The sequence below is a fragment of the Salarias fasciatus genome, chromosome 5 (assembly GCF_902148845.1).
Source record: "Salarias fasciatus chromosome 5, fSalaFa1.1, whole genome shotgun sequence".
NCBI classification, from domain to species: Eukaryota; Metazoa; Chordata; class Actinopteri; order Blenniiformes; family Blenniidae; genus Salarias; species Salarias fasciatus.
In genome coordinates, this window is record NC_043749.1 from 27,841,345 (window position 1) to 27,866,101 (window position 24,757).

Genomic DNA, 24,757 nt, shown 5'->3' on the forward strand with positions numbered 1-24,757 from the left:
ATCCAGTGTGTTGTCATCTCGTGAGAAGACTCCTTCACAATGAAAGAACCCCCCCCCCCCCCCCCCAAAAAAAAAAAAAAAAAAAATCTTTCAAATAAACTTTGTGATTAGATTTCGGATCAGGATTAGGTTTAGGGTTAGCTTCTGGACATCTTGACAGTAATTTCTCCACTGAGTGTAGTTCCACTTTTTGTCCACAAGGCGGCGGCCAAAGCACAGCTTTCCAATCTTCCTCCAGCAGCCTGAGAACAGCCAAGTTGTTCTTTTTTATTGGGTTCATGTGGGACATTTTAACACTAACAGAGAATCTTCTCATGGACTGATGAACATCTTTTATTTGCTGCATAAAATCCTGGTTTTATTTGATCAGGAAGAAAAGCTGTGATGAATCTCACGTGGAAGTGAGGCAGCCATCAAACATCACGTCATCATTATATGATATGCCTAATGTGTTTCCTTCAAATATTTTTAGTACATCTGCTTCATTCTGTTTATTAATACTCTGATTGGTGTCTTATTTAATAACTCAGTGCCTTTAACCAAATTGCACCTTTTAAACTCCAGGTTTATTTTTCTGTTGTGAGTTAGCATGACGTTTCTGTTATTTTTCTCATTTGTTCCACTTTGTAATGGAAAAATCACCTTGTAAGTGAGTTCAAATCAAACACCAAACAGGGCAGAATTTGTCAGTAAATGGAGTCATGAAGGCTGTTTGGAAAAAAAAAACAACAACAACAACACATTGTTACAGAAGAAAGAAAAAAATCTTTTCAGACTGTTTTTATTTGATTGACAGTTTCTCGCTGTAAATAGCAAATATTGGATTTTTCCCAAAACTTGTCATATTTCAGTTTGATCTTGGTGAACTAAAACACAGAACAATTCAGGAATTCTTCACATCCTGTTATTGTTTTATTCTTGAAGTAGCTTTACAGAAATAATTGTTTTAGATAAACTTTAATGTCTTTATTTCCAAACTGACTGAACTGGGAGGATCTTTATCTCTGCTTCCAGGTTTGTGCGTTTCAGTCCTGATCACAGAGATGAAACTTTGATTTGGTTTTATTTTCTAAATTTTATCGTCCATACGGTTGTACACTTTGCACTTATGCTTAAAAAACATGGCTAAACATGTTTCCTATTAATGTTTCAATAATTAAGTTGAGACAGTTGCTTAAAAGGTGAAAAAAGAAGAAATTATAGCTGATATTTTACTGTTTGAAGTGATTAATCTCAATTAGCTTTTGCCAGCATACAAGTGATTTTTTTCCCAAACATTCTAGCGTGTTCTTTGTGAGCTGACTTAGGCCCCGTATACACAACATTTCAAGTGAAAAATCATTATTTTTTTGTTTTCATCTTGAAAAGTTTCACTTTTAAATGCTATAATTTTGAAAACGGTGTCTGTTTACACAGAAATGAGGAAAAAAATTCAGAAAACGATGGAGTTTCCATGATGTACCGTTGACTCTGAGCCTCGTTGTCGTGTGAACAGACACCTAAAACAATCCGAAAACTTTCTGTTTTCACTTGAAATGGGGCGTAAGACAGCTGCAAGTGCCCTCTGGTATTCTCCTCAATGTTGAAATGAATAATTTTAAGTGTTAATTGTTGAGAAAATACAGTAGTATAAAGCAGCGTTTAGCAGCAGCTCAGATTTATCGTCATCAAAACATTAAATACTTCATTTAGCAGTTTCACCAAAATAAACAGGAAATTAAACTGAAAAAAGAAACATACCAACAGGACGATCAGCCAGTTAAAGGGTTATTTACTGTTTTTACGCTTACAAACAATTCAGCTTCAGTGATGCAGATGCAGAGTTTAATATCTGCTGTAAAAACTTTGAAAATGAAAAAAAATGTTGGAAAAAAAGGTTTTCAATATTAATAATTAGTGATCCGTGATAATCAGCTTCAGGCCTGTCCAGTTCTCTGACATTAAATCAACAAATAATGTTATTTTTGGGATTAATGACTGCAAATGTCCAAATTCCACATACCAGGATGACGATTGCTGCAATGTTTTATGTAAATATTGATGAAAGAGCTATAAAACTGTAACTCTTAAACCACTTAGCAATGATGTAAAAGATATTTTCAGTTTATTTTTTTTAAGCGATTTTTGACAGAAAAAGACATTTTGGAATCATCTTCCTCTTCCTCTGTCTGTTTGTTATTTCAAATAATCATTAATTCATCAAACTCTTTGAGTAAACAACTGAAGTTTCACATGATTGAAGCCGATTCGATCGTTTGCCTCCCGATGCGCCGGTCCGGCCACAGTGCAGCACGCAGCATCTGGATCCCGTCACTGTCGGCTCTTTAAGTGCCGATTAATCAGCCAAATGTTTCTTTAAGTACTTTACATGCTTTTGTGTCAACTAAACATTTCTTTAAGCTCTTGAAAACACCAGCAAGCTCAACAGCAGAAGGAGCCTCGTCGATGCATCAGTGTCAGCCGGACGTCCTGTGAGCGTTTTACCACCTCTCTCTGCGAGAAAGTCAACATCATTTATGATTTAAAGACCTGCGGGTCTACATGTGTGGGTCATTCCTCTTGCTTTGTGTAAACCGGTCCGCGATAACGTGAGCAGCGCCGATATTCTTTATCCTGGAGGTTTCTGTGGGGTCAGTGCTCGCAGGGCGTGTCCAGGCTTTGTCCACACTTCCAGCAGCAGTAATGATAGAGATGCCACGTCCGCCCGTCCTCCGAGGTGAGGAACGACTTGCAGAAGATGAGCTGAGGGGGGAGGGACGCGATGGAGAGGCGGTTCAGTGAGGAGAGCGAACAAAAACACACACACACACACACGTGAGGTAATAGAGGAAATAGAAAGTTTAACTTTGCATGTCTGGAAAACAAAACAAAAAACCCTCTAGTCATCATATTTTAATGATTATGTATTACTGTGCTTAGTGGGCCTTTCTGTGTGGAGTTTGCATGTTCTCCCTGTGGTGCATGTTATTGCTTATTGCTTGTGTCACGCCCTACCTGAACCACGGTTTGAATCCTTCTCCACAATCTGTCTGTCTCCTCTTTTTATCTCTTTACAAAATCTAACTTCCAACTGGAATGGGAGAAAGTCTCCTCTGAGTCCGGCTCTACGCCGTGGTGACCCCAGGCGGAGCGTCTCCGGCTCTACGCCGCCCTTCGTGGTAACCCCAGGCAGAGCGTCTCCGGCTCTACGCCGCCCTTCCTGGTGACCCCAGGCGGAGCGTCTCTGGCTCTACGCCGCCCTTCCTGGTGACCCCAGGCGGAGCGTCTCCAGCTCTACGCCGCCCTTCCTGGTGACCCCAGGCGGAGCGTCTCCGGCTCTACGCCGCCCTTCCTGGTGACCCCAGGCGGAGCGTCTCTGGCTCTACGCCGCCCTTCCTGGTGACCCCAGCGTCTCACCTCGTCGCAGCCGGAGCAGCGCGGCCACGCCGTCTGGCAGTAGTGCCTCCCACAGAGCAGCTTCCCCTGGGCCCAGAAGTAGACCAGGTCCACCAGACCCTGGCTGCACTCGGAGCACGTGAAGCAGGTGGGATGCCACAGGGCGTCACGGTAACCCGCACGCTCTGCGTAAACAGCCGGGCTCTCCATGGAAACCTCACCACGGCAACCGGTGCAGCGCTGCAGGGGAGGACAGAAGGTCACTGACGAGAAGTCATCCATCCAGCTGTGACTCTGAATCTGATCCAGTTCAGAAGTTTGGAAATGCTACAATCAGTGTGTGTTACAGTGTGTTCACAGACAATAACCAAAAATGAGTCCTTAAAAATAGACTGAAGCTCGTCTCAGAAACAGCTGTTAAAGATTAATCTTCTGTTTGGTATTGTCGGATAATCTCTAAATACAGTCTAAATATATATCTGGTTTCGGTGAGTCAGTTCTTCGTCCGGGTCAGAACTGAGCAGCGTTGCACGGCGAAGGCCTGAAACACAAACTGTGCGTGTGGGTCACACTGACGGCAACGTAAAACGTTTTTTGGAAACAAATCCACATTAATCTACACAGAAAACAGATGTGTTTTCATTAGTTCAAACAGATCAAGACTTCTAATCCTGTCCTGGATTGAGAACGGGAGGTTCTTGTAGCTTTTTGTCCAAACAGAGCAGGTTGAACAATGATGAGTGTTTGAAGTCCAGCCGAAGCACATTAAATAACATCTGACATGTTTTTAAAAGTCCTGATTCCACTGTTTTTGTTGATAGGGCTTCTGAGCGTGATCTTATTTTTCCAGGTAGAAGGCATCTCGGGGCAACTGAATCAGGTCTGCTGGACTCGATCAGACGTCTGGGAAACTTTTTTCTTTCTCGTTTTTCTGTGAAGCTTCATCTCTTCACGCTGTTCTCTAGTTCAGCTGCTCACTAAACGTCTCAAGTATTTAAACTGAGTCAAGGCTTCCCGTGTTAATGAATGAGGACAGAAGACAGAATGTGGCTCATTAAAACAAGTGGTTGATTCCCAAAGTGAGGCCCAAGGACCCCTAGTGGTCCAGAGAGGTATTGCAGGTGGGTCATGAGAAATACACAAAATTTTGGAGAGAGGATACTGTGAAATTACAGATCCATGATAAGTACGTTCTGTGTAAGAAGATTATTTAAAACATTCAGATAATCATAACTTTTCTTTTAAAACATAGAAAAAAACATTATCTGTTCATTTGGATACATAAATATGCACTTTATTGCCATAAACTCATGTAATTGAATTACTCTGTCTGAGGGAATTTAATCTTAGTTTAGTCCTTGAATCAGGTCTGAGATTGCAGGTCTGGGTGGACTCCAGAAGATTCGATCTTTTCTAAGTGAAGGTTGGAGTCGCCTGAAGCCACATTCTGATCAGATGAGGTCGCTGGAGATTGACCGTGACCGTTTCAGTCCGGGTTTTAAAATTTGTTTGACAGAAGAGAGAAAAAAAAACATGAGAAATGAGGGAGTGAGTGTCTTCTAAATCTCCTCATCTGTTAAAGGTCTTTCCACTTTCACATGGCTTCTTTCACTCCTCAACCAACCAACTCGCAGTTTTCTCAGTCTGTTTTAGGAGCGTTGAGTCCAGACAGGAGATGACAGAATCAAAGAAGCATTCGGGGGCATTTCAGTGAATCCTCTTCTCCTGATCAGGGGAATGTTGGGTGTCTGGGACTGACAGCAGCTGTCCGGGAGCCCAGAGACCACGATGGCTGACTAAACCCTTTCCAGACAAAACAAATTAGACTCAACTCGGCAGACGGCTGAAGCTCAGTGACAGAAATGACAACGTGAAGGTAACCTGGACTTAAACCCCGTGCTGTAGTACTCCAGAGCGGACTTGGCCTCAAAACCACAATTTCACCATCTTGGTCTTGACTCGGTTCTTGGTTCCTCGAAGTCTTGTCCAGGTCCGGGGCCGCTCTGGTCTATCTTGACTACGACCCTCTAAGATATTAGCACCATAATTTACTCACGTATTGAGCCTTGCTGCTTTCTTCCATCCCGTTGGTGGACGGAGAGGCGGAGACTTTGGCTTCCTGCTGCCGTCCCGCATCCTTCCTGTCGCTGCGATCCTTGGCCTCCTTCGCCGCCCTCTGCATGGCGGCTTCCTCCAGAGCGGCCCCCTCGCCGGGCAGAGCCACCTCCCCGACTCCCAGCGCCTCCTGCTTGTACTGCTTCACAAACAGCAGCATGGAGGAAATCTTCACGAAACAAGAGAAAGAAACGGCATCAAGTTGGAGGAAAGCGCCGGACGCGTTCTTTGGGGATCTGCAGTCACCTCCTCGTCGCTGCTCAGGCTCTGACACTTCATGGGGTCCTGATCGTAGGCGGGGAGCTGGGTGAGCAGCTGCCGGCGGCGCTGCAGAGCTCCGTCGGTTCCGGACACCGTGTGCTGGCTGGGCGGGAAGAGCTCCATGTACTGCATGGCCTGAGGAGAGCAGAGCCGGTTCAGAATGTTCCGGGCCTGGAGGCTTTGATTCTTCCTCTGATTTAGTTTTATTCATCTGTTTTCTTACCACAGTTTGTGCAAAACAGGCTAATTAATGACTCTAAGTTGCCCATTAAGACTTTTAATGAAAACACAAACAAGTAAGAAATTATTCAAAAAAAAAACCGGATAATAATGAAGTGGCCAAAATGTTTGAATATTACACTCTCAGAATCCCTCTCAGCTTTGCAGCAGTTAGAAAATGCTTGTCCGATGTTCTGGATCACTCTGGATCGTATGAGTACCTGATAAAAATCAACCTCGGTTCTTTATTTCCTTTTGGCCTCTTGAGAATTCAACTATTTAACAAGCAAGTCAATATTGAAAAGGTACTTTATAAACTTTAACATATGAACTTTGAACGTAGCACCTTCATGTGTTTCTCCGTGTTGAAATGAATAGAGTTCAATGTCTCTTTATTTGTGGATTTTGATAAAGAATTTAGCTTTGTGTCTCCGTTAACAACAATTAGAGACAGCAATTTACAAAACAAGGGCAGAAAACTGAAGATCTGGAGAAATAAAACTATTGGGAGAAAATGCAAACGGGAGAGAGGCATGGAGAAAGGAAGCGGAGATATTCTCCCTGGGAGACGTCAGTGCTAACCGCTACGCCGCAGCGCAGCGCTGCAGGTCTTAGTGGGTTAAATAAATAAGTCGACTTCACTGCTGAGGCATTTATTTCTGCCCGGCTGTGGAGACCTCTGCAACCTGTTGGTGTTTGTTTTCCAGTTTATGCTGAGAAACGTCTCCGGTCTGAGTTCCACCCGTGATTCACTCTGCCTTGTGTCGGCCTGTTTATCGTCAGTCTGCGCTTGTTCAGCACCGAGGAGCATTTTGAACATCTATCCCGTTATTCTAGCTTTTCTTTTGTTTCTCAGCTTCCACTCCTCTCAAACCTGAGACGCCGCTCTCCGCCATGTGTTTTCAGTGCTACGTCTGCACGCTGTCACAGTATGGCACCGCCGTGAGTAACCGTCTGCAGCCCCATGAGCTAACTCAAAGAAAACAAAAGTATCGCACGGAACAAACAGGACGGTGAAGACGTCTCGGGGAACATCTGGAAAACAGTCGCGGTGTTGGGTTTGGATCTGCCTCCACAAGTTCAGCCACAGTTACGTCTCTCATCATTATAATTATAGGTTGTGAGGCCTGAAACACACTCCGGCCTGTTCTGAAGGGAAACGCAGAGACTGTCAGACGACCTATAGAAAGCATGACCAGGTTCAAACTCCATAAGGATAAAGAACAAATGTTAAACACCGGGGAAGATGTTGAGAAAGAGAAAAAAAATTCACATACGGATGTGATTCATATTTAAATGAATCCTACCTTTCTTAGATGTCACCATATTTGGCATTTGGGTCCTGTTTTTTCACACTAATAACTGTATATTGAAGACGATCATATAAAATATGAGTAAACTGTAAATGCTGAACATTCAGATGAGCTGCTTTCCCCACTGCAACCTCTGTGTGTCAGCATTTTCTTCAAAAAGCTTTTTAAGAAACATATCTTATGCTTCAAATCAGTCTTTTTTTAATTATTATTTCTTGCAAATACAACACTGTCGAGTGGACAGTGGTGCTCAGCTCAACGTCCAGTGATCAATCAATCAATCAATCAATCAATCAATTTATTTTTGTATAGCCCAGTATCACAACAACAGTTGCCTCAGAGGGCTTCAAGATGTTACATTTGTCGGTAAAAGTAAAAACAGTGAATAAGCATAATGGTAATATGTCAATATTTACAGTAACGGGTGAGTGATGTTGTCCAGTGTTGTCATGGCGACAGTGGGATGCTAATGGTGCTGTCATGAGGGGGGGTGTAAAGACTTACAGGATGCCGTTTCCATCTGACGTTTTGTTTGGGCTAATTGTGGTTTTCCCTGTAGTTTTTGTGTTTATTTCTCTGGTTAGAGCAGGTCACAAACGTTCCAGCACCATGAGTGAGATAAAGGGTCATTTAAGAGAGTCGTTTAAAGTGACTTTCAGGGTGAAAATAAACGTGATTGTATTCTGTCATCTGGAATGACCATCAGTAATACTGTAACTGTTAAAAAGTGCGGTCCATCCACTCAACATGTGCACGTCAGAGAAAAACAGCCTCACACTGAGAGCCTCTCACCAGCTTCTGGTTGAGGCCGGCTGGCGCCCAGTCGTACGTGGTGGTGTTGAAGGTGGGGTCTTTGCGCGACACCACCGGGTTGGTGACGATCATGCGGTTCCTCTTGTACATGCGGAGGCCGCCGCCCCCTTTGACCTTGGCCGTCAGGTGGGAGCAGGGCGAGTCGGCCAGCAGCCGGCCCATCAGCTGGTCGTCGTCCAGGTCGTTTCCGGGAGCGTGGTCCACCGTGCTGCAGCCGCACGCCGTGCAGGCTTTCCTGTCACACACCAGAGGAGACGGAAAGAGGACTGTAGCGTCTCGTTTTAAGTACTATAGGGCTTTCACTATGATATGATTTTAATACAGAAAGACAAAAGAGGAGCTGTTTACCTCCAAAAATGTGGCTGAAATCCAGAGCAACTCCCTTTACATATGACACACTTGGCAGCCCGTCCTCCTGCTCCTCCTGCACTCTGCTTTATGGACATCTGAGACGAGACGCCAAACACAATAAAAATGCACAATCAGCTCTATATTACATCAAACAACACAACATGGAAAGCATCAAGAGTTTGATGGATAAAAACAGGTTAAAGAACTTTGGGATCAAATCTGTTGTGTGGAGTTTGCATGTTCTATTAAGTAGGTTCTTTATGAGGTTTTCAACCAAAGCTCCAGTTTTTGTGACCCCAGTCTGGTGGATGTGTTTTGATTGGGTAAACTAGTTAAGTCTTTCGAAAAAATACAGATGGAAAATGTACGTGTGCTTAAGTAAATAAAAAAGTAACTGCATTATACATAGAAACCCCCGTGAGAATGTCCAGAAGAAAAAAAATGCATGTCACAATGATAAAGGCAAGTGAGGACGTGTTGGATCGGGAGGAAACGTTCTTCAGTGAGTGTGGGAGGAAAAATGGAGCGTGAACACACAGACACACTGCAGCAGGACGGATGATTTCACTGGTCCACCCAGTGAGCTCATCACCACCGCACATCCTCCTCCTCATCACAGAGAGATAGATGGACGCCACACGTTTTACGCTCTTCATATCTCTCTTTTCAACATGATGGACGGTGAATGCAGTTCATCAACATTTTGAAGGGACCATTTGTGTCTCATCTCTGCAGATGAGCTTTGTCTCTCAGTTTGGAGAAGCACATGACCGCTGCTGATCTCCACATGGCTGACATTAGGTTCACACATCCATCCATCCATCCAGCCATCCATTGACACCTCACATACTGCCGGACTGCACACTGAAAACCTCTAAACCTCTCTCTCTCTCACCTGTAGCCCGCCCCCCTCCTTGTAAAAGATAGTCTTTCCTTTCCACAGTCAGTTTTGCTTGTTCATGAGGATCTGTTGAGTTTTTATCTGTAAAAAGTGCTGAGAAATAACTGTGCTGTACTTTGCACTATATAAATAAGGCTAAATTGAATTGAACCATAACTTGTGTTTGATATATAAAGTGCATAATATGAAATAATGATCATATTTATATTAAATTCCCAATAATGAAAAAAAGATGCACTATTTAAAAAAAACGATATTGCTTTGAAATTGATACACTGTCACCAAAACCTCAAAAAGGAATGCTCAAATGACATCATCATCTAATTTAAATACCTGCTCATTTGCATATCTAGGTCAAATTAGATGATGACATCATTTAAAACGGATACATTGTTGCCAACTCCTCAGTCAGGAGCATTGTAAATGACATCATCACTGGTGAAAAGTGCGTCATGTGACATGGCAGAGGTACACCCATAGAGCTTTTAAATGGAAGTGCTGGCTTCTGTTGACATACATCTATTGTGTTTTATTATTCTTTTACAAATGTAGAAATGCTGTATACAGTAATAAATCATATTTGATTGGTGCTCTGTCTCATATTACCACACAGCAACATTTGAATAGTTTAGATTTATTCTGTCAAGTGTCCATTTATTTCATTAATCGTATGTTAATTTTTATGATACTGGAAAATACTGGAACTCAGTTACTCACTCAGTTACTTTTTGGAAGACTAGTACACTAGCAGTAATTACTTTTTAAAAGTAACTTGCTCAACACTTCTGAAAACACAGGCAGACACAGGGAGAACATGCAAAGTCCACATCAAAAAGCAGGTAGATTCACACTAGAAATATTTCAGCTGTGAGGCGACACAGAAGTTTAACGTGCTCCTCCCATCATTGTGAAGCAGAGATCACCACGCTTTATATAGGTTATTGTGAGGTATTGTAGTTTCACTATTACCCGTGTCCCGTTTCGCTGTATTTAGACTTAGATGACATGATCTTCCAAACAAGCGACGGCGGCCGGCAGATTTAGCCACCAGACCCTCCAGCATTTGTTGGACATTCAGTTGTGTTTAAGGTGACAGCCAACGGTTGGCTGATGCGTTATGACAATACGAGTCCTGATGGCTGCTTTTAAACTCTCTGGCAGGAAACCCGATGAAGGCCTCTGCTGGAACAGCCTGATGCGCGTCGTCTGACAGGCCGATGGACCGTCCACCTGCCTGTGTGTCACCGAGGGATTAACCAGCACAACAATACCAACGGATTCACAAACAGACGCACAACACGCTCTGACGGAATATAGTGAGCTGTGTATAGCCTGGTGTTATAGGACCACATGTTTTACTCCAGATGTTAGACCTGCCTGCAGACGGTCAAGAGTTAAGGGTGTTAAGCAGGATATTCATGATAAACATGAAGAGGATAACTGAGAAGCCGGCAGGTCTTTGTTTTCAAGACTAAAAGCAGGAATAAAAGTGTTATTTGGCCTGTAAAGCATTTTTTTTTTGGCTCACACTAACAGTTTCAATATTGCTAGATGTTGCATCTTCAAAGAAAAGAACTTTGTCACGTTTCACAGCTGTGTCATCAGATGACTCCCGTATGATGAATCTGCAGCCTGTGTTGGTTTTCCAGACGTCTCAATCAAGGACGGACGACTGGAGGTGAGGTGAGGCGCCGCGTTGAGCTAAATGTTGACGAGGTCACGGCGATGACGGCTGGAAGAGACACAGCTGAAGAGCCCACTTCATCCCGCCCCTCCGGAAAACACTGACCAACTCACACACCTCACACACACACGCCAGCAGGACTTCGCTGAGTCCAGTTTAACTTCTTTTTAAAGGAAATCCGACAGAACCCTGCCCTCCAGCTGCTTTCAGACTGCTGGTGTCAGATATGACTGGACCCTGCCGGTTTATTAGTGTGTTTGTGAGTCACGATGAGGACACACACACACGACTCAGACATTCCTCTGTAGGAAATAATAGTAATCGTGAGATTATTTGATCATTCAGAGATGTGGCAAATTTCATTTTGGAGGCTGGAAAAATATTCAGGTTCGTTTTCTTTCAGACTAAAAGGGAATCTGTGTCATTTGTGTCCATTATTATTAATCTTGATCTTGTTCTTAATCTTACTCTGATTTTTTTGTCTTAATCTTATTTTTATTTATATTCCTCATCTTGAGCTTATCCTAATGGCAATCATAAAAAAAAGCCTCAAGGAGCAGGATATTAACAATGATGAAATTCTCATCTGCTATTTTGGGACATTCATATAAAAAAACAACAATAAATACTGACATTTTTTCCATTTTAATTTACTTTAAAATGTGACAGAAGTGGTAAAATTAGAGGAACGACTTCTGCACTACGTGACAATAACAAGCATAAAGCAGTATAGATGGCAGAATACATGGACTGGGTTTGTATTTCCTCTCCACAGTGAGAAGAAACAGGCTGAAATCAGGCCCAGCTCGCTGAAAACGCCCTCTTTCTGAGGGAAACGTGTGTCAGCTCTATATTTAGGAGTCAGATAAGGAGAGTATGCTGGATCGGACTGTGAAATTCCAAACATGTGGACTATGTGAAGAGGAAACCGGGGGAAACGCAGCGTGATAAGAGGCTGGAGGTCAGAGAGGACTCGACCGCTGCCGTTATCAGCCGGAGGTTGAATCAGAGTCAAGGAGGCCGCCTCGATGCTGTCGTCTGATTTCCTGTTTCTTTACACTCATCTGAAAATAAGCTCCAATTACAGGCACAAACGGTGTGTGTAGTTTATAGTAGCAGTGAGTGGAACAACAGATTGAGCCGAATGAGAGGGCGTATTGAACTTTAACGGCAGTATATTTGACTGTAGAAGTTTAACTTTGAGTTATATAGAAATGGGTGTGAATCTTTAAAATATAATTTATTGATAAACTTTAAAATCCAATAAAAAAAATGCATGAACAGCTTTTAAGATGCAGTGATTGGTGAATCAATCTATTTGCTAAACAAAAATGAATCTCTTTCTTCTTAAATAGGTCAAATTTTTTTTCAACAGGAAAATCTGAAACATTTTTAAATGCCATTTTAATGCCGATGAAGGTTTGCTGGTTTGTAAAGTTTTATATGACACTAAATTAAACATATTTCCCATTTGACATGATCATTTTGACTAAATGCATTACACGTTAACTTTCATGTTAAAACGCTTACAGATTACAGACTGGCTGATTTCTCTTTGGTCTATTTCCCAATTTTTCATTCATTACTTTCTTTGAATCCAACTAAACAAACACAAGACATGCCATAAAGAGAAGTGATCCTCTTGCTCGAACTAGAATTGATTCAATTCCCATGTTTCCTTTCAATGATGTGCATATTTTGGAAGGTTTGGAGGGATTAAAATGAATCATTTTCTACATTTTTAAAAAGTGTTTAGTGACATTATCTTGTCAGATTTATTTGCGCACATATTGCTCTTTGCTGTAATAAAAATGCAGGTGTGGCAAATATGTAATCTCACATATTTTCAGTTCATAAGCATCAAATAACTTTGGGAGTTACATTTTTATGATACCAACTTTACAGTTAGTTCAGGCTTCATCTTACCCTCACTGAACTATTTAGAAATTTAACACTCGGGTTTCAAAAACTACAATTTAATCTTTATGCTGTGCAATAAAAACCAACTGGAAAGTGTAACTCTGATAAACATGATTTTGTATTTAAGAACTTATAATTTGAAAAAAATAAATCTCCAAATTGATTAAAATTCTTAAAGCTTGTCCAAAGCTTGTGCTTCATTCTAATCACCACGTGGCACTGATGTCCTGCGAAAACTGGGATTTCATTAGAAGGTCGACGTTTTCTGTAACTCTTATTAACTTAGTCAATTTTAAAGAAACAAACGTTGGATGTGACCATATGTGGTCATGGTTAAAGGAACACAATGGTTCACTATTGTGTGTGTGTGTGTGTGTGTGTGTGTGGGTGCGTATGTGTGTGTGTGTGTGTGTGTGTGTGTGTGTGTTTATTTCCATCCTGATGATGGCAATTTTTCCAGCTCGGGGGCATAAAGTCGGGGCTCAGACCCTCCGACAGGTGACACTGATCCGTCAGGTTATCAGCCTCAGACTGATGTGACCTCTGGATGAACAGGCAGCGGCGGAGGTACAGGGGACGGGGGGGGGGGGGGATCGGGGGGGATCTGTGGAGAGACAAAGTCCTGGCAGGACAGACCCGGCCCACAGGGATCAGGTCCTCGTGGTGACGGATTACCTTCACGGACAGATTTAGAAGCGTCCAGCTCTTTGAAATGGGCTGCATGTGAACAAGCTGCCGACGTTTGTCCTCACTGAAACTCAAACTGTTGTGAATATGCTGTAGCAGTTTGAAAGAACTCATAAAACTGGGATGAGCACGTCTTCCTTAAAGATTTTTTGAGACGTTTTTACTTTAATGGCAAATCAGAGGACTGCCTTAAACCTCAAACGTTTAAACTGCAGCAGTGTGTTTCTGTTTCCAAACAAACCGTGTGCTGAAACTATCCTCGGTATGCGCTCCATCCTCAATTAGGTGTGTGGACATTTGGCAAAAGCTGCCCGATATAGTCATCCACCCGCAAATTCTAAGCTGTGACCCATTTAGAGTCGCCGTTTAACAGAATAAGTATGTTTTGGGATCGTGGGAGAAACATGAAGCGCCTGCATGGACACATGGACTCACAGGACCTAACCCTAACCCTAACCCTACCAGGAGCTGACCCGGGGTCAGCTCCCAGTGAGGCGACAGGTGATCAGTTTTCAAATATATGGTTCCAGGCAGTTAATTTAATGATTTTGGTTCATTCTATTTGAAGAGCCTGTTTTGCTTTATCTGACAGGTGGAGTGAAAAACGGGGAAACGCAGTCGTAACGAATGAGTTTTGACGCAGAGCTCCTGATCCAGCCCCGTGGCGTCCAGCTCCTTCACGCCTCATTTCCTGTCAGTCCCTCGTGTACGGGTGGCCAATTCAGCTCCAAGCAAAATTCAAACATCCTGAAAGCATTAAAAATGAAATACTGAGGAATTATCTCAGCGCCTCTCGACCAATCAGGTTCCAGTAGGTCAAACTTCCTTCTAGCCAGTTTTTTCCCAGTGGTCAGTCGTGGTACTGCGCCGATGAAGAACTCTCCATCACCAAACAAGGTCAAGTATCACTTCATCTTGTTGGATTTTGAACCATGAAGCTTTTTATTGTTGTACATGATCTCATCCAAATCTAGAGTTTATGAGCGAAGTGGGAAACGGCGAGTGGCGCAAGAACGATCAAGCCGAAACATTACCTGTTTATGAGTTTGGCAAATAATGAAGTTGAGTGTGTTTCACAGTTGAATGCAACCTCTCACAATACGTTCATGCTCAGGAATCTAATCAAACAGTGGCAGAAACTGGAATAAAAGTCAATAAAGTCAGGTTTTCTTTGAAATTTTGTGGAAAATCTCCTAAAATCAAACCTCCTGAAGACATTTTATCTTAGTAAAGATGTCAGTGAAGGCGGCTGTGACAGGAGGAGGTGCCACAAAGGGACCCGCTGACCCTCGACCTCCACATCTGGAAGTGTGTGTGAGCAGGGACTGAGGGAGGCGGCTGTTCTTACCTTCTCCACGGCTGAGCTCAGGCTCATGTTGAGTGTCGGGCTGCTCGGCTGCTCGGCTCCCGCTGCCTCGGCTCTTCCAGAACAATGAGACTTTAAATTCCTCTCCTGTCGACCGCACTTCCCTCTCTCCGCCCACAGGCGTCCCGCCGCCTCGCTCCGCTCCACAGTGCAATCCCAGCGCCAGCTCAGTCCTTCACCCCTCTGTGGAGGTTCACACCCTCTCTCTCTCTCTCTCTTTTTCTCTCTCTCTCCTCCTCTGTTTCGTTAAGATTCAAATCCTACTGGTTTCCACCTCAGGTTGATCTCTTTTTGTTTTCCCTCCTGCTGGGTCTTGTTTCCAGCCCTCCTCCTCCACCCTCTGCAACATGAGCAGGTTTCCTCACCTCGTGGCTTCTACTCACACACACACACACACACACACACACACACACACACACACACTGATTGCTCAGGAAACTCGCCCTTTTTGCAGAAACTAGCTGGAGACCTCGTGCCAGCAGAGTGGCAGTCGTCTCCTGGATTCATGGACTTGCATTCAGGAGCCGTGGCCTCAGCTGCAGAGCAGAGCGGCCTCAGTCCTGGACCGGACTGCAGCAGTGAAGCCTGACCGGACTGAGACAAAGACTGAGGGGAGCGCTGAGGGATTCCCTGCTCACACTGCAGCCACTTAAAAAGACTCAGAAAAACCCTCCCAGCCAATAGGAACAGCAGAAACTCCTCCTCCTCCTCTCAATCTGCTGGGTTTGGAAGATTTTAGACCAAGGAAGCAGCAAAAACCACAGCACATTCAAACAGTATTATCTTACATTTGATGTGTTGAATTTAGCTTTCAAACAAAACCCTGAAAAATCAAGATATTATTTTTCAAGAGAGACCTGCCATGCATTTTGCCCATATTCTTTAGAATAACTTTAACATCAGCCACTGATATCAAGCTGAACAGCTGTAAGTTTCAAACTACAGTACGGATAAGAAAATGGTTCTTTGGCCTGACTGTGTCTGTACAGAAGAAAGAGTGAAAACTATGAAGGCCTGGGAGAGCAGGAGGAGGAGAGGAGAGAAGGAAGCAGTGTAAGGATGGACATGAAACATGTTCAAAAGCTACAAAAACAGGTTCAGAGCTGTATAAAACACATTCAAACAGGTTAAAGGTTGACTTTGTTGTGATTTCCCCCTTTTTCCATCAAAGTTCAATACTAGTATTTATTAATGAAGAATGAAGAAGAATGTTCAGAATTGTCCTACTGGTAGGGTTGTCTGCAACGGAAGTCTTAAATATAGCAATTTATGTCATGTATTATGATACGGCCTCAGAATATGAAGATATTGATAAAACTACACCGTCCAGGCCTCAGTCTGAGAGCCACATCTGGCTGCACAGCTGCAGGCTGCTGAGCTAAAGCAGGAACTCTCTGTGAGCGCCCTCTAGTGGTGTCTGGAGGAAAACCACGGCTACAGTGAGAGATGGAGAGGAGCTGCAGCTTTTCAGGATGAGTTCAACTGTCTGTGGCTGGAAGAATCGAGAGTCTGAATGAGGACCTAAAAGAAAGCAGTCCTGTCGATATCTGTAAGATAATCATGATGTTTTATCTCACAGATGTGTTAAAGCGATACTTCAACATTTTGGCAAATTGGCCCATTTAGCGCAATTCCTTAGTCATTTCGAACAGCATACTTACTTTTTTTGTGAGGGCGAGCTGTTGTTTATTCAGAGGTGAGTCGGGGAAGGTTTTCGGGACGGACACAATGGAAGTGGATGGTATTTTTGTTCCCCCTCGTCAAACTCATCAAATGCAAAATCCAACAACCCCAAAACACTTTGGTGGACACGTAATAAGCCGCTCATTCACTACGCTGTGGAACACCAACAAATAATATCGTAGCGTTACGACACTGAAGCAAATACTGGGAACTACTTTTTCTTTTGAAATCACTACGCCCAGACGCCATGTTTAGTAAGTAGTTCCGTCTTAGCAATCTTCGCATAAACAACTCAATCTGGTAATTTTGCATTAATATTTCACAGCGTAGTGAATGTGCGGATTATAACGTGTCCACCAAAGTGTTTTGGGGTTGTTGGATTTTGCATTTGATGAGTTTGATGAGGGGGAAGCAAAAATACCATCCACTTCCATTGTGTCCGTCCTGAAAACCTTCCCCGACTCGCCTCTGAATAAACAACAGCTCTCCCTCACAAAAAAAGTAAGTATGCTGTTCGAAATGACTAAGGAATTGCGCTAAATGGGCCAATTTGCCAAAATGTTGAAGTATCGCTTTAAAGGCTGCCAGACGTCACCGTCTCTGTCTGCGACTCTCCTCCAGCCACTCTCCAGCTCGCCTGGACCCTTGTCTCCACCCACTCCATCAGCCGCTCCGCCTTCTGTCACCCAAGAGGGAATAAAGTTGAGCGCGAAAAGGATGTGAGTCAATAAAAGGTCTTTAATCTTCGTCATTAATCATGAATCCACAACACAGCAGTTTGTTTAGTGAGTAGGAAAAAAAAAAAAAAAAAAAGATTGTGAGTATTTACATCTACCGTCACACACGTCACAGTTTACACTCATGCTAACACAATAAAGACTTTTATATACAACAAGTACTGATTCGCATCATTTCACAAAGAGATCAGGTGGTTGTAAATCTCAATCTGGATTCATCGTCAATGCAAAATACACAAAAAAAGAATAAATCTCCCTCAGCTGCCCTGAAATAATCCAGTGATCAGACTTCAGCTTCAAAAAGAAGAAAAACAAAAAAACAAACAGAAGAGACAAACACAAAATACACGTACAACAGTTTTGTCCTTAATGAGCGTAAAAAATGGCTTTCTTTCACATTTTTCAGCTTGTACAAAAACAACGTGTTCAGTGGTTTTAGTGGAACTTCCCTGTGCTGAGGTAAACTGTGCAGCCTCACGTCTTCATGCACCAACGCCTGCTCGCCTTTTCTCACCCAGAGTCCAGAAGCTCACTTCGTGTTAACACAACTGGAGCACAAAACAAAAGGTCCATCAAAAGAAGCGAGGAATCCTCCTAAATGAGCTTTCCTGGCTGGAGATTCTAGAAAGTGTCTTACTGCAGAAAACAGGTTTATTTGACGAAAGAGCATGTTTTAACATTCTTTCTAGTAAACTTTAACCAAAAACCAGGATTTAAAAAAAGAAGCTTTCAAAGCTAAATTATTTATAAATGTTGCTTTTAGACATGTGGAAAGACTGCTGGGTTTATTACAAAGTGGATTACTGGGAAATATCAGCACATTAGTGTTTTCCCAGAGGAAAGTTCTCAGTTAGATGTATTTTCTTAATTCCCAGCGACCCATGAACGCACCATGAGAGCCAGCATTTTAGAAATGACAGAAACAAAATTAGGTCTTTAAGAAATGAATGTCGGTTTTCAGAGATTTACATGTGGATTGTTTCCATAACAACAAGAAGCTGGTAATTTACACTATCCTGAATTTTTTTTTAGAAAAACTAATGAACTGTATGAAATGATGCTTGTAAAGTCAAAATATGTATAGACATCTGTTCCATCCACGGAAATACTGATGTTTAGTTTTTTTCTTTCAGCGAGGCCAAAACTTCCCATTTTCCAACCGAGGAAGATTTTTCCCAGTCGGAAATTTCCTAATTCCCATTTGCTCTTGAACACACCATAAGATCCAGCAGAATGCAGAGGTCTTAAAAACAAACAAACCAAAAAATGAGGTGATCATGAGGTTAAAGAGAACTTTTTCAGGACGATCACAGGTTGACGCGCTAATCAGCACAAAAGAAAAAAACTTCTCAAAAATGATAAAAAGAGACAGAATAGAAAAAGTCCTTCACAAACTGGATTGAGCGCAACCTAAGGTCAGAGTTCAGAGTCCGCTGAGCGTCTGCTGAGCTTCAGTCTGCTCCCAGGATTCAACATGCATACAAAACCCTGATTAATAAAAATGTACAGTCCGTACCTCCAGGACCTTCATAAAAAATGGAAAAAAGAGTGTTTGTATCGGAGTTAATTTTCTCTAGAAAGGTATTTACAGGCGCTTCCTCGAACACGTCGCAGCTAAAAAAACCAAGCAGCGGCTCCTTCCAGAACGTTAACAGCCGCTCCGCCCTGTGTTGCATATTTCTACTCCAGATTCATTCAAAACTACCAGGATTAAATATATATTTATATATAAATTATTATGTGTATATATTTCTATATGCTGTGTTAACATTTATCTTACATACTTTGATACTCTGACTGGAAATATAAATAGTTTGCAGCTCGCCTGTTAATTTTCAGGGAAAAGAGATGAAAACGGCTTCTTTCTTTCGTCCGTGTGCATAAAAGAAGGACATCTGTATCTGCAGCCGAGAAGCCTGAAGGATGCTGATGGTTCATGTGCAAGAAATTATCTGCTTTATATGCTTGATGTTTGTGCCTCCATCAAAATCATCCAAATAATTCTGGGATTATTCTGCATTCATATATAGAAATATCTTATTTGTTAAAGTTCTGCTTCCTCTGTCTTGATACGAAGTCAGATTTCTCTCATGAAGAATAAATGCACACATAAATATTCACATTTTGGATTTAAATATGATCAATAAATTTATTTCTAACGTGAACAATGAGTTATTTTTTTCACATAAAATGCCAAAAAAAAAGTGTTCTTTGATGTTTCACTAAATACGTTTGTGAAAGTCGATGAAGGATTTGAAATTCTGCCACTTTGCATGACACCTTCAACTCTGGATGAGTGAGCTTATTTAAACATGATCCGATCTCAATGTTTTTTTTTTGGTCTATAAACTGGATGATTGCAGCCAATCAAACATCTTTGTCCTCTTTAGATAAGCACAATATTTTGCCGTTTTTACTGCTCTTGTGTGTAATCTGTTCAGATTCCAGTTTCATTAAAAGGCAATAAAATGACCCAAAAGTTGATATTTTTCTATAAAATCAAGTGACGAAGGAAAAATTTATGAAGATTTAATTGATTTTGTGCTGTGAGTCAATGTGAACATGCAGCTTAAATCATCCTAACAGCTGAAAAAGTTTTAAATCCAAATGCAATCTACTGTGCATTTACCTTCATCATCAGTTTCACGTTTTGTTCTGTTTTTTTCACTAAAGTGCCTCTTAGTCCCTCAATCTGCTGAGCGAGGTAAAGTCAGGACGTAATCCCAGTGCAAGAGTTTAATCTAAATAAAAATCTTTCTGAAATGGACCGCTAACGCGAGGTCTGTGCACGTTCAGTGAAGATGTGTGCCTGTGTCTCCATCGTGATGCATTCAGGGACCGTGGGAGAGGAAGCAGGTCCGTTTGAGTTTTCGGATTCTCTCTCGTCGCCTCTCACTCCTCGCTCACGCCGTGCTCCCACGCCACTTTGGCCTGCTCGTCCTTGGTGGCGGCGATGATGGGCTGGGAGATTTTGCGCGGCATGGGCCGGGGGGCGGGTGGGGGGGCGGGCGTGGACTGGGGGTCCTCCTCGGGGATGCAGCCCTCCCTGATGTAGGGCTTGGGGGGGAGGGCGGGGGGAGGCTCGTGGAAGTGGTAAAGGGGAGGAAGGTGGGGGATGTAGTGGGGGTGGAAGTGGTGGTGGTGGTGGTAGAGGAGGTGCGGTGGCACCTCCTGCTGCCCACCGGGGGGCGCCGGACCCGGGGCCAGAGGCTGAGCTGGGGTCACGCCCCCCGGGGCGGAGTGGCTGCGGCAGGGCGGCGGCTTCGCCCCGTCCAGGACCTCGGGCTCGGAGACGCTGTACCGGACGGGCTGGTAGGGCGAGTCCAGGTCCTCCTGGTCGGTGGTCCAGGCCTGGCTGCTGGGGGCCGAGTCCAGGGTGTCGGTGCGGCTGGCCCCAGGGTCCGAGGAGGAGGCGGGGCCCCCAAAGTTACTGTCGCTGAGGGAGGACACTCCGGAGCTGGCGCTGCCCGAGAGGGTGGAGTTACTGCCATCCAGGATGGACTGTGGACTGGTGGGCGAGGCAGGTATAGGGTGCAGGGGCGACTGGAGAGAGAGTGGGGGGGTAAGAGGGGCAGGAGGGGCAGATTGGCAGAGTGAGTCAGTTTCTGCACCAGCTTCAGATATCCTCCATCTATCCATTTTCAACCGTTTATCCAGGACTGAGTAAGCAGTCTAAGCAGAGAAACCCAGACTTCCTGTCTCCAGATTCTTCCTCCAGCCCCCTGGGAGGATCCCAAGGCGTTCCCAGGCCAGCCGAGACACACAGCCTCTCCAAGGTGTCCTGGGACTTCCCCGGGGTCTCCTCCCAGTGGGACATTTCCAGACCACCTCCCCAGGGAGGCGTCCTAAACAGATGCCCGAGCCACCTCAGCTGGTTCCTCTCGATGTGGAGGAGTAGCGGCTCTACTCCGAGCTCCTCCCTGGTGACTGAGCTCCTCACCCTGTCTCTAAGGGAGCCCAGCCACCCTACGGAGGAAGCTCATTTCAGCCGCTTGTATCCGGGATCTTGTCCTTTCAGTCATGACCCAAAGTTCATGACCATAGATGAGGGTGGGAACGTAGATTGACCGGTAAATTCAGAGCTTCGCCTTTCAGCTCAGCTTCTTCTTCACCACAACTGACCGATACAACGACTGCATCACTGCAGACGCTGCACCGATCCGTCTGTCAATCTCACGCTCCATCCGTCCCTCACTTGTGAACAAGACCCCAAGATACTTAAACTCCTCCACTTGGGCCAGAGTCTCTCCACCGATCTGGAGAGGGCAGGCCACCTTCTCCTTGGATTTGGAGGTGCTGATCCTCATCCCTGTCGCTTCACACTCGGCTGTGAACCGCCCCAGTGCATGCTGTAGATCCAGGTTCGATGAAGCCAACAGGACAACATCATCTGCAAAAAGCAGAGATGAAATCCTGTGGTCTCCAAACCGGACCCCCTCTGGCTGCTGGTTGCACCAAGAAATTCTGTCCATAAAGATTAGTAACAGAACCGATGACAAAGGGCAGCCCTGCCGGAGTCCAACATGCACCGGGAACAGGTCCGACTTACTGCCGGCAATGCGGACCAGACTCCTACTCCGGTCACACAGAGACCGGACGGCCCTTAACAAGGGGCCCCGGACTCCGTATTCCCGAAGCACCCCCCACAAGACACCACGAGGGACGCGGTCGAACGCCTTCTCCAAGTCCACAAAACACGTGAACTGGTTGGATGAACTCCCACAAGCCCTCGAGCACCCTATGGAGCTGGTCCAGTGTTCCAGGACCAGAACTTCACGGTCGCTTTAGATATTCTGCACAACACATTCAGCTGCTGAGACTGTTAATCTGGAACACTTCATGATGAAGGATTTTACCTGGGAACAGCAAAAATACAGAATCGTTCATCACACGGACAAAGAGTCACCGCGCCTGTAAAGGTTTCATTAGTGAGTGAAATCACACTGTTCTCAAAGCGAGAGAGAAACAGAGAGGCTGGATTAGGAGACATGGAGGAAGGAAGACAATCACTGTGATCCGGTTTGTCAGAGGATCTGTTTCAGATTTTTGCCACATAAAAAACTGAAGTGTGAGCTTTGTCAGAAAATCTGACCAATGAAATGAACAGTCTTCATAAGCTTTCTACCCTACATGTCCTGAAACTTCAGCTGACATCCAGATGATAGAACACCTTCCTCCCACTAACTGGAGAAAAACTAACCTTTCCTACTTGTAAAATTTATTGAGCCACATTCATGAAGGATCTTTAAAAAAGACAAACTGTGGAGAATGATGAGTTTATAAAGTGAATTGTCGGAGGTACAAACACACGGACAAAAAAACCCACAATGATTTCAGTCAGGAGAAAGACAGATAGAAAGACAGAAAGACACGCATCCAGACCAACAGCAGGAGTGAGGAGGTGGAGGAGAAGGAGGAGGCGCTACGAGGAGGAGGAAAAGGTGGTGCTGTGAGGAGGAGGAGGAGGAGGAGGAGGAGGAGGATACCTTTCTTAAGGAGCGCGCAGGGAGAGCTGGAGGAAGGTCGCTGACCTGGTGGTGGAAAGCGTCAAAGTGCATCGACAGGTGTTGGCCTACAGGGGGAGACACAGCAGGACTGACTGAGAGATCTACACACACTCACACACTCATTCGCCTCAGACTGGAGAGAAGAAGAGAGAGAGGTGGAGGAGGAGCAGGAGGAGGCAGGGAAGTAATCAGAAGAGGAGGTGAGGAATGTACGGTTGCTCAGAAATGTCAAAACATTAAGTAAGAAGAGTAAAACGCTTCTGTGTTCATGTTGCTACTTTTGCATTTGTGTTAGTTTTGTATTCCTGTTGCACTTTTTAAATTTGTTATGCTACTTTTGTGTCTGTGTTGGTACTTTTGTAATTGAGTAGTAACATTTTCTTTTAAGTTGTTACTTTTATATTTGTGTTGCTTGCTTTGGATTTGAGTTGTAACTTTTGAAGCTACTTTGTCACGCTGACCCCTCTGGGCTGCCATACATGTGACATGAGGGGAGAAGAAGAGAGAAATGAGCAGAAGGGGACGGCAGGAGGAGTGCTGCATGCGTTAGATCTCCTGGAAACAACTTTGTCTTCCAATTGTTTGAATAATTTAACATGTCGTGATTGACTGCAGCTCGGAGAACACAAACACAGAAAGTGTAGAGCTGGACGAGTCTGGAGAGGAAGTCATCAAAAAACTGGAATCTGCAAAAGAACCGCCATGTAACCCGAGACACACACACACAGACTGGTTTCCTACCAGGAGGGACGTTGCGCGGCGGGACCGGAGGCGCCATGACGCTGCCGACGTGCGCGGACAGGAAGGGGAGGGCCTCCCTGGTGCCGCTGTCCAGACTCCAGCTGCTGGGAGTGGTGAGCACTGACGGAGGAAGGATGGAGGCCGTCAACCACCTCGTCTTACAGGACGCCATCGTCTCAAGCAGGGAGCGGGAAACCAGCTCCAAGTCCTGCTGCGTGTGTGTGTGTGTGTGTGTGTGTGTGTGTGTGTGTGTGTGTGTGTGTGTGTGTGTGTGTGTGTGTGAGAGTACCTTTCTCAGCCACAGAGAGGTTGGGGTCGCTGCAGGGTTTGCATGGACCGATCACCTGGTGGAACAGGGCCCGCTGCAGGTTTGTAGGCTGAGGAGGAAGAAACAGAACAAACAGGATCACCTCCAGTTTCGTTGAAAATCTTATTTAAAGCTCGGGTAGACGATGTTGAAGAGCCTGCAAGATTTGAAAGTCACACACCTCAAGCCATCCCCCCTAAGCTCCTCCTACTCCAATCAGTGCTTGGCCCAACGCCACACCCCCACCAACGTGACCGCGCATCTCACGGGTTGTCCGCGGCAATGCCCCGTCTTCATTGTTTTCAATGGGACCCCGCTCCAAGCCTCGGGTGACCATACGTCCTCTTTTACCCGGACATGTCCACTTTTTACGTCCTGTCCGGGGCGTCCGGGCGGGTTTATTAAATTCAAGGAAATGTCCGGGGTTCACTGTTTCTCATAGCACATAAACGTAAATTGACCAGCGCTTTGCACACAATACTATGATACTTTGGTGCACGACGTAATTACCGAGAGGCGTCTTGTGAGCCGATCTGCGCCGCGTGCACGCGCACGCACACGCACACACACACACACACACACACACACACACACACACACACACACACACACACAGACGGGGCTGTTCAGACAGCGGAGCACGGCATCTGATTGGTTTCTTAAGAGCGGTCCGCGCCTTACGACTGGTCGGAGTTTTTACTGTCCTTAGGCCGCTACAGTTGTCAGATTTTTTTCGACATCTTTTTCCGTCCACATAATGTACTGACTTCTCCCAGG

The 24,757-nt window shown here is 44.5% G+C and overlaps 2 protein-coding genes across 3 annotated transcripts in view; both read right to left on the reverse strand.

Annotated features, from left to right (window-relative positions):
- Positions 1 to 785: 785 nt before the first annotated feature.
- LOC115388347 (LIM and cysteine-rich domains protein 1-like) lies at positions 786 to 15,107 on the reverse strand. Its single transcript, XM_030091442.1, has 7 exons — positions 14,988 to 15,107; positions 8,445 to 8,542; positions 8,076 to 8,331; positions 5,737 to 5,886; positions 5,432 to 5,659; positions 3,397 to 3,615; positions 786 to 2,742 (listed from the first exon to the last, which is right to left on the reverse strand). The coding sequence occupies exons 1-7, from the start codon at positions 15,012 to 15,014 to the stop codon at positions 2,632 to 2,634; spliced, it is 1,089 nt and encodes a 362-aa protein (XP_029947302.1). The 5' UTR covers positions 15,015 to 15,107; the 3' UTR covers positions 786 to 2,631.
- Positions 15,108 to 20,304: 5,197 nt separating this feature from the next.
- LOC115388346 (dedicator of cytokinesis protein 3-like) overlaps positions 20,305 to 24,757 on the reverse strand; it is a 111,650-nt gene continuing 107,197 nt past the window's right edge. The window contains exons 52-55 of one of the 2 annotated variants that reach the window (XM_030091440.1): positions 23,963 to 24,050; positions 23,674 to 23,793; positions 22,912 to 22,997; positions 20,305 to 20,968 (exon numbers count right to left, since the gene is read on the reverse strand). In XM_030091440.1, coding sequence (XP_029947300.1) covers positions 20,318 to 20,968; positions 22,912 to 22,997; positions 23,674 to 23,793; positions 23,963 to 24,050 — 945 coding nt within the window. In that variant the 3' untranslated portion in view covers positions 20,305 to 20,317. The remainder of the gene's footprint in view (positions 20,969 to 22,911; positions 22,998 to 23,673; positions 23,794 to 23,962; positions 24,051 to 24,757) is intronic. The other variant, XM_030091441.1, reaches the window with a different exon arrangement.